Raw genomic sequence first — 9,812 nt, forward strand, 5'->3', positions numbered from 1 at the left:
CAGGAAATAATGGGTGGCCAACAACCCATTTGAGTGAGGGTCCTCACTCATCTAAGTGTTCCACAACAGTCCATAGTCTCATTATTATATATCTCCCACATGTCATCATGCTTACATTGGATAAAATCATATGGCTGATGACGTCAACCATTGTTTGGACAAAACAAATTCTGTGAATGATATAAAATTCTCTGTTTTCTGTAAGATCACATTACTGTTTTGTATTAACTCTCTGCTACAACAATTCCTCTTAATATGTTTTTTTTGTTGAACTGTCTATTGTCACAGCTATGTACCTTTAGCAGAAATTTTCTGTAGGTTATGATATATCAGTTTTTGCACGGTCATTTGCATTACGTACAGCCTATTTATGGAGATGCCCTTCAAGTAGACATCCATTACCTCCTATTCATAGGTTGCCTCCTCCTCCACAGCTAGATATACTCCCTGTTTCATTCAAGCATTCCACAGCACATTGGCATATTCCTAGTTATATGAATTCCTGCATATCATTTTGACTGGTATTTCCCCATTACATATGGGAATTCACTTATTATGCATATTTTTCCCAGTGTAAGCACATATATATATATATATATATGTGGATCTCTTCATGTACATTTGTTTTTTATGCATATGCATTTAGGTAGATATTTTCTCCTGTAAATACATCTCCATTACCACATTTCATTTAGCATAAATTTAAGCATTTAGAGATATATGTATATATTTCTCATTTAAGTTTAAGCATGGTACCTAGATATTATCATAGGCATTTCGGTCATGTTTTAGCCATTGTATTGTATATTCCAGTGTAATCCAAGTGTAATTACTTAGGTATTGTCATTAATGTGAAATTTGCACATCTCTCTTTTGTATGTCGTATTTCTCGTACTAATGCTCATTTTGCAGGAAAATCTGGAAGATATGATTTCTTTTGGAGCTACCAAATATTTAGTTATATTTTTATTTTTGTCAACAATGTAACAATCAAATGTAAACTTTGGAATAATATTTATTTTTCTGCTTAGATTAAGATGCATTTCATATAGTTTAAATTCCTGCAATATCCTGCTTACGTGGTTCATGCACTTTATTTCAAAATCATTGTGGGTGAACACGAATGGCATGTGCACCAACTCTTAGAGAGTTAATGAACTCGGTGGATTCCATATTTATGGCCCTAGTCGGAATATGGACGAGACCGAGATTCAACATCTTTCTACTAGTCACACAACGCCTACACTCTTAGTCTATCTTCCAAATTGCACATCATATTTCCAATTTTGCAAAATATTGTGAATTAAATCAATTAAACTCTGAACATGTTCATGGCCACAGTCAGAATATGTGAAGAATTTACTTTGGCTTAATACACATTTTTCCAACAAATTTCTCAGAAAATCTTTCTGGATATCTTTTCCAAAGTGCATTCATACATTCAGATCATCTGCATCATGGCATCATCTGCTTTTCTCATGATTTTCTCAAGAAAATTTCACTCCATGGAAATCGATTCCACAAGAAAGTCTAAAAATTTTCGAAGTTGGATTTCCCAAGTCAAGTTTTCTTGTGATTTTCCCTGGAAAATGTTATTTTCTTAAGATTCATTTTCAAAAGGAATTTCTCATCTTTCTCAAGAATCAAAATCGATTTTTAAATATTTCAAGGTCAATATTCTCAGGATTTCAGTTTCTCGAGTTTTGATTTTCCTTCTCCAAAGAGTTTTCCAATGAATTTTAGTCATTTTCTAAAGAAAGTTTTCAAAGTTCATATTTTCCTTGACACATAGTTCCTCTTCAAGTCTTTTCTCAAGAATTCTTTTCATTTTCCCAGGATTTTCACCCATTCATGATTTTCCCAAAACTTCATAAATTTTCTCGAGATTTCAAATCCTTTTCATCAGAGTTTCCTGTGAGACTGATTTCCATCTTTTTCCCGAGAAATATTTTTCAACTCCAAAGCATTTTCTAAGCATAAATCATGTTTTTCCAACTTGCATTTTACAAAATTTCATAACACATGCCTGAATTCTCTGTGCATTTAGGATAGAACATGATTTTGATGATTTAACTAAATCAAGCACAATTTTGGTCCTTGGTTCGATTACCCCTGTTAAAGGCGGTAGGAACGGTCGAACCTCGTACCGACAGGTCGAACCCCATCCCATGGATTTTCCCGCTATTTTAAAAAACGGAGGCGAGTATTTCAAAACAATTTTCAAAACTCTGGTCAAGTTTGACTCGCGAAAGCATTTTCCTCTCTCTCCCGCAGGGAAGGGAAGACGAAAAATTTTGCGACGATAACAGGTTTGGCGACCGTGATGGGACCTGTCCTTGTTTGATCAAAAGTGTGCTTGGCTTAGTTCAATTATCAAAATTGTGTCCTTAAAATGTCAGCTCTTTACTTTCTGATATCATGCGAACCTAGGAGCCTAGATTCTGACCTAGCTGACATTAACTGCATATAGACTAGGCATGGTTTGGTAGGACCAGATTGAGAAGATATTTTCATGCTCACATAGACTTAGGTCTAAACACAACTCTCCTCAATTTAGGATTTGAATGCAAACAATGTATGCTTCTTCAAAGATTTTCAAAATCTATCTCTCTAGGACTTAGAGCCTTCTATTTCTTACATGTGATCATTTTTTCAAACCTCCCTTACCTATCTTTACCCGGTTTTCACGTTGCTGGGCTCTCTTCCAGAACCCTAGTTCGGGACAGAGCCTCACAACTGGGTCACTTATTTGGGTTAACACCCCCTACCACGTACTGCGGGCCACAGTCTGAAGTATATCAGTAGGCGCTCAAGGATGTTGGAAAACCTTACCTTAGAACCGGAGTTGAAATTATATGCCACGTACCTCGGATTTCGGTTCGGGTATATCGGCATAACTGGATTGGACAAAGATGATCTGAACCTAGAGTTAGGATTAGGGTCCTACAGCTGTTTTCGAAATGATGCATCTAGAGTCAGCCTTTTAGAGAGTGTTGTATGTGCATAAGTGTTTGTGCAGGATGTGACTGTTTATATTTTACCTTTATTCCTCTCATATTTTTCTCAAAATAAATTTTTTTAAATATCCATATTCTTATCTTTTCCTTTTATTTTCTCAAACCCTGGATGATTTTCCCAAACATCTAATTTCTTTCAAAACTCCAAGTGATTCTCCCTTCTTCCGTTCTATTGGATCTCGGATTTCCAACCTTATTCAGATCACTATAACAAAGCAGTAGATTAGCGACGACCACATTCCGTGGCGAATCTGTCGCTAATCCGTCGCTAACCATGTTAGCGACGGATTAGCGACAACGCGGCGACAGTATGCTTACGTCGCGAATATTTCGACGCTAACTGGCGACGGAATAATTCCGTCGCCAGGTCCGTCGCTAATTGCGACGGAATAACGAGCACTATATTCCGTCGCCAATCCGCCGGTACTAAACGGCGACCACGGCTTGGCGATGGATTTAATTCCGTCGCTATGCCGTCGCTAGATTAATATGAATAGCGACGGATGGTTCCGTCGCTAAGCCGTCGCTAGATTAATATGAATAGCGACGGAATCATCCGTCGCAAACACGAAAAAAAATCAAAAAAAAATATTTAAAAATTAATTACCGAGAACTGTACAATTTCTATTTCTTGTACAATTTATATTTCCTGTAAATAAAAAACAAACCACACAAAAAAATTCATATAACAAGTATCTATAATAATTAATCGTTCCACCTTAAAATTAAGAAGTTTAATTATTTACAATTCAACAATTACAATTAGGAAAAATAAAAAAAATAGAACTTCTTCAACACAGTCCTCTAATCATCGCCAAGATTTTGTGCGTCTTCTTGTTCATTGTCTTTATCTGTCCCTTCAGCTCCACTACCCTGATTATCGCTAGCAGCCTACACAAGAAAAGAACAGTCAGTATTGATAAACAAAATATAATGAAATAAATTACACACTATATGTGATTCTATCATGTGCTCATGTGTGATTTAAGGCAATAAAAAAACTCTATATGTGATTCTATCATGCTCATATGTGTGCTAAGACAGTCAAAAAATTGAATATGTGATTATAGCATGTTCATATGTGTTCTAAGGCATCTAAAAAAACTCTATATGTGATTCTACCATGCTCAGATGTGCTTTAAGGCAGGCAAAAAACTATATATGTGATTCGATCATGCTCGTATGTGTGCTAAGGCAGTAAAAAAATTAAATATGTGAATATAGCATGCTCATATGTGCTCTAAGGCAAGCAAAGCCAAAAAATTTATATGTGATTCTATCATAAATGATATATAACATGTTCATATGTGTTCTAAGGCAGTTAAAAAACTCTATATGTTATTATAGCATGCTCATATGTGTGCTAAGGCAGTCAAAAAACAGAATATGTGATTATAATATGCTCATATGTGTTCTTAGGCAGTCAAAAAACTAAATATGTGATTATAGCATGCTCATATGTGTTCTAATGCAATCAAAAAAACTTTATATGTGATTCTATCATGCTCATATGTGCTCTAAGGCAGACAAAAAGTTAAATATATATATATATGTGATTCTATCATGCTCATATGTGTGCTAAGGCAGTCAAAAAATTGAATATGTGATTATAGCATGTTCATATGTGTTCTAAGGCATATAAAAAAACTCTATATGTGATTCTACCATGCTCAGATGTGCTTTAAGGCAGGCAAAAAACTATATATGTGATTCGATCATGCTCGTATGTGTGCTAAGGCAGTAAAAAAATTGAATATGTGAATATAGCATGCTCATATGTGCTCTAAGGCAGGCAAAGCAACTTTATATGTGATTCTATCATGCTCATATGTGTGCTAAGGCAGTAAAAAAATTGAATATGTGATTATAGCATGTTCATATGTGTTCTAAGGCATCTAGAAAAACTCTATATGTGATTCTACCATGCTCAGATGTGCTTTAAGACAGTCAAAAAAACTATATATGTGATTATACCTGAGAGGGACCTGGAATCGAAGATCCCCTATCCTGAACAGCGGCCTTGATCTCATTTCGGAGAAAGGGGGCGACGGTGTATTGGAAGTAGTTATTCAGTGATTCATTAATGATCTCGCGTACATCATCACCGGAAAGAATAGTCGGTTGCTTGGAGCTTATGTCGGCGCAAGAAGTCGGTGAGCCGTAACTGGAAGAACCAATAACTGGTGAAGTATTCATATTACTCCCAAACCCGAACACGCGACCTTTTTTGGGTTCACCTGCTGCAGTCACCCATGCTGTAGGATCAAATGATGGATGCTGAGTAGCGTCTTCGCCATATCGCTCTACCATCTGTTGCTCATATGCCTCCTACAAAATAATGTTTAAAGTATTCATTAATAATTAATGATAACATTATGATAACTTGCATATATATTGCAATGATTATTAATAGAATTAATACATACCGTTGTCGTTCTTGCCTTCTCTGATACGAAGACTCCCGTGGTCTTCCATTTATGTGTTTCTACAAACACATCCTTATATGGTACACTGCCTCCTTTTTCTGCTTCCTGCGAAGTTAAATGACAAAAGATTTAGTACACAAGTTTGCAACAATACTTATAAAATTAATATTATATATTGATGAGTTACCATTTTCTTTAGGTGGCTCCCAAATGTCTTAGATCCACCTGTGTGTAGATGGGCTTCGGGCATCTTCGATCGATTTTGTGAAGCCTTCGCAGAGCGATTTTTAAATGCATCTCCCGCCCACTTATCGCACATTTCATTCCAGTAATCTCTCCTGATAGTAATAGGACCATGGCCCTTCCACAGTAATGGATCATCTACTACGCCAGATGCTTTTTTTGCTGCAGTCTTCATAGTGTGCAGCATGTCTGCAAATCGATTGGCAGCCACCTTCTGCCACACCTTCCTTGCATCATTTTCTTCCACCGTAGTTGCAAAGCGATTCGAAGCCTACAAATATTTTCAGAAAGTTAGTAGACATTGCTTAAATAAATTAAATATGAAACACATTAACTATGAGGAACAACTGTATACCATGAATGAGGACCACAATCTGTCTAACACCTCCTTTGGGTACTCTTTCCATTGAGCAACTGGTCCTGGTAGATGTTGAAGAAGTGAATTCCTAATCTCCCGTACTACTTCTTGTGGCTCAAACCTCGTGCTGCACATGAATTGTTACACAGTAAATATCAATATAAAATATTTAAAAGATATGCAATAATTGAAAACAAAATACTTACGGTCGATTATCGATATACACTATTCGAATGAGTCTTCTTGTGCCAGCCTGAGAAGACCCTGTTTCCTGTGTTGGCTGTTGACTTGTGCGATCAACTGGTGTAGGTGGGTCGTGTACAGGCGCAACATCATCTGTAAAAAAATACATTAGAAATTCTCAGAATGTGCATTTGAACTAATCAAGCATCTAATTAGTTATATGATATACCTATCACAGGAGCCCGTGAAGATGAAGGTTGAGCCTGGCTACTACTGGATGAGCGACCACTATAACCTCCATGAACCATATTCTAACAAATAACATATGTCATACAATACATTCAAATAATTCACATCAAGTATTACAATGCATTCAAGTCATTCACATCAAGCATTGCAATGCATTCAAATAATTCAAATCATTGACATCAAGTATTGCACTAATTCAAATCATTCGTTAATTGCATAAATTATAATACATTCAGATAATTAAAATCATTCACATCAAGTATTACAATGCATTCGAATCATTCGTATCAAGTATTACAATACATTCAAATAAAATTTTTAATCATTCACACCAAGTATTGCAATACAACTCACATCAAGTATTACAATGCATTTAAATAGAGGTTTGTAGTATAAGATTTTGCTCACTAGCTTGAGAATTCTTCCTCGTCACTAGTTTGACTTTCTTCTTATTCTTCTTCTTCTTCTTCTTCTTCTTCTTCTTCTTCTTCTTCTTCTTCTTCTTCTTCTTCTTCTTCATTGTTTGCCCATCCACTTGGTACATCATTTGGATCACATTCCTCTATGACTGCTTCATCAGCCAATGGAGATATGACATGCATATCATGCGCAACATCGTGACCATAAGCGAAGTCACAGACATCATCTGATTGATAGTAATCACTGTCTTCAGCTAACTCATCTTCCTGTAACTGATCATACTCGGGGTATAGTTTGGATTTCACCTTGCAAACTGCCCACCATTCATTTCTATCTGACTTTTTTATACTCGGATATGAAGTATAATAAACTTGTTGAGCTTGCGAGGCTAATATGAATGGTTCATATGTTCCAAACCTGGATTTATGATTCACCTCCACAATGCCTGAAGCTTTGTCGAGTCTTGTTGCAGTTGGATCAAACCAATGACACTTGAATACCGTAACCCTGTTATTCATGCCTAAGTAAGTCAACTCCATTATTTCCTCTATAACACCGTAGTAATCATGTTCATTTTCACCGTAGCTGCTACCCTTGACACACACGCCACTATTTATCGTTGATTTGTTTATACCGTAGTCTTTTGTATGGAATTGATAACCATTTACGATATACCCGTTGTAGCATTGCACAACTTTGGTCGGACCATTTTCTAAATCACATATTCCTTGATCTTTAACATCACCATTGCGAACCTACGCACAAACATAAACAATGATTGTGATCACGATCAATTAAGTAACTTAGTGTTGTTTATAAGTACAAAATTTATGTTAGCTTCTTTACCAACTGTTTCAACCACTCCACAAACTTAGTTTCACGTTCTTTTTGTACTTCTGCATCAGTGAGATGTGAAACTTCGTTTCGCAACTCCAGATCAAATCGTCTGCAAACCACAAATACTTATATTACCGAGTCATGTATCCACATATAGAACATAAAAGGATTTATAATTGAGTTGCATATACATATACTTACTCGATGTATGGGTCGATCGCTGAGTAATTAAAAAGAATATAGATGTGTGCTGCATCTTGCTCTCGATCTGTCAATAGCCTTGATCGGCAACTACCAAATGCATGCCCAAGTGGTTGAAATATCGACAGCTTGTCAGCTACAGTTACTTGTTCTCCATCATCGTTACGGGGCGGGCATGTGTAACGTGTTGGAATATGAGGTTCGAAGTACATAGATAAGAAATTTGAAATCTCTTCTAAAGTGTACGCCTCACAAATAGACCCTTCTACTCTTGCTTTATTACGAACCTTTTTTTTAGGTCGAACATGCATCTGACAAGAATATACATTTCAAATTTTAAATATCTGTCATTAAAGAGACAAATATAAAAAAACATATACCTTTCAAATGGGTACATCCATCGATATTGCACAGGGCCACCAACCCTTAGTTCATATGGCAGATGTATGATCAAATGTTCCATAACATCGAAAAATGCTGGCGGCAATATCTTTTCTAACAGACAAACAGTGGTGATGACAGAGTCCTCGAGATTCTTTACATCTGATACAATGACCTCCGATGTGCACAATGTTCTGAAAAATCCGCTCAACTCAGACAATACCCCCCATATAGGTTTGTCTAACATATCATGGAATGCTAGGGGTATCAATCGTTGCATAAAGATATGACAATCATGGCTCTTCAACCCATATAACTGTTCATCGTCAATCTTCACAGCCCGAGCAATGTTAGAGACATATCCATCTGGAAATCTCAGTTGTCTCAACCATTGACATACATGTTTTATTTGATCAGGTCCGAGCATGTACTTCGCCTTTGGTTTCAGTACTTTGCCATTATACTCTTTGAGTTCCAATTTTGGTCTTTTACATATTAATTTTAAATCCATACGGGCCTTCGGATTATCCTTCGTTTTTCCTTTAATATTCATTACTGTATTGAACACATTATCAAACACATTTTTCTCTACATGCATCACATCCAAATTATGTTGTATCAATAGGGTCGGCCAATACGGTAGTTCCCAAAAAATAGATTTTTTCGTCCAATTGTGTTCCTTCCCAAATCCACGGAAGGGTGTAGGACTGCGGGCATCTGTTAATACATCTGGAAAGTATCGCAATCTTCTTAAAATCTCTATGCCAAACAATCTTGAGGATGGACCTTCCGTTTCAGTTGTGCCTGCTGTAAATGCATTCTTTTGACGTCGGAACGGATGATCGCTGGGTAGAAATCGACGATGGCAATCAAACCAGCAAGGCTTCCTTCCATGCCTCAATCTAAAAGCTTTGGAATCCTCCATGCAGTACGGACAAGCCAACTTCCCATGTGTGCTCCAACCAGATAACATACCATATGCAGGGAAGTCACTGATTGTCCATAGAACAGCGGCCTTCATGTTGAAATTTTGTTTTTTGTGGGCATCATACGTGGTAACACCGTCATCCCACAGTACTTTTAATTCATCAATCAATGGCCTTAGATATACATCAAGATTTTGCCCAGGTGAGGTCGGACCAGGGATCAATAGAGACAAGAAAAGATTTGGATGTTTCATACACAAGCTTGGTGGAAGGTTGTATGGAGTTACAAATACTGGCCAGCATGAGTATGGAGTTGATCTACCCCCAAATGGATTAAATCCATCTGTACATAGACCAAGTCTAACATTTCGCACTTCCATTGCAAAGTTCTGATGATTACGATCAAAGTGCTTCCAAGCTTCAGCGTCAACAGGATGCGTGATCTTGTTTTCATCGTGTCGAACTTTATTTGCATGCCATCTCATGTGTTTAGCTGTCTTTGAAGACATATACAATCGCTGCAATCTAGGAGTGATAGGAAAGTAGCGGAGCGACTTGTATGAAACTTCCT

General features: G+C 36.9%; 1 protein-coding gene across 1 annotated transcript; it reads right to left on the minus strand.

The window, feature by feature from the left end:
- Window positions 1–3,638: 3,638 nt before the first annotated feature.
- LOC149828429 (uncharacterized) lies at window positions 3,639–6,535 on the minus strand. The gene is made up of 3 exons (XM_090017052.1): window positions 6,457–6,535; window positions 6,251–6,380; window positions 3,639–3,908 (listed from the first exon to the last, which is right to left on the minus strand). The coding sequence occupies exons 1-3, from the start codon at window positions 6,533–6,535 to the stop codon at window positions 3,809–3,811; spliced, it is 309 nt and encodes a 102-aa protein (XP_089873178.1). The 3' UTR covers window positions 3,639–3,808.
- Window positions 6,536–9,812: the final 3,277 nt, after the last annotated feature.

This window comes from Nuphar pumila, chromosome 9, assembly GCF_984573655.1.
Source record: "Nuphar pumila chromosome 9, dmNupPumi1.hap1.1, whole genome shotgun sequence".
Taxonomy (NCBI): domain Eukaryota; kingdom Viridiplantae; phylum Streptophyta; class Magnoliopsida; order Nymphaeales; family Nymphaeaceae; genus Nuphar; species Nuphar pumila.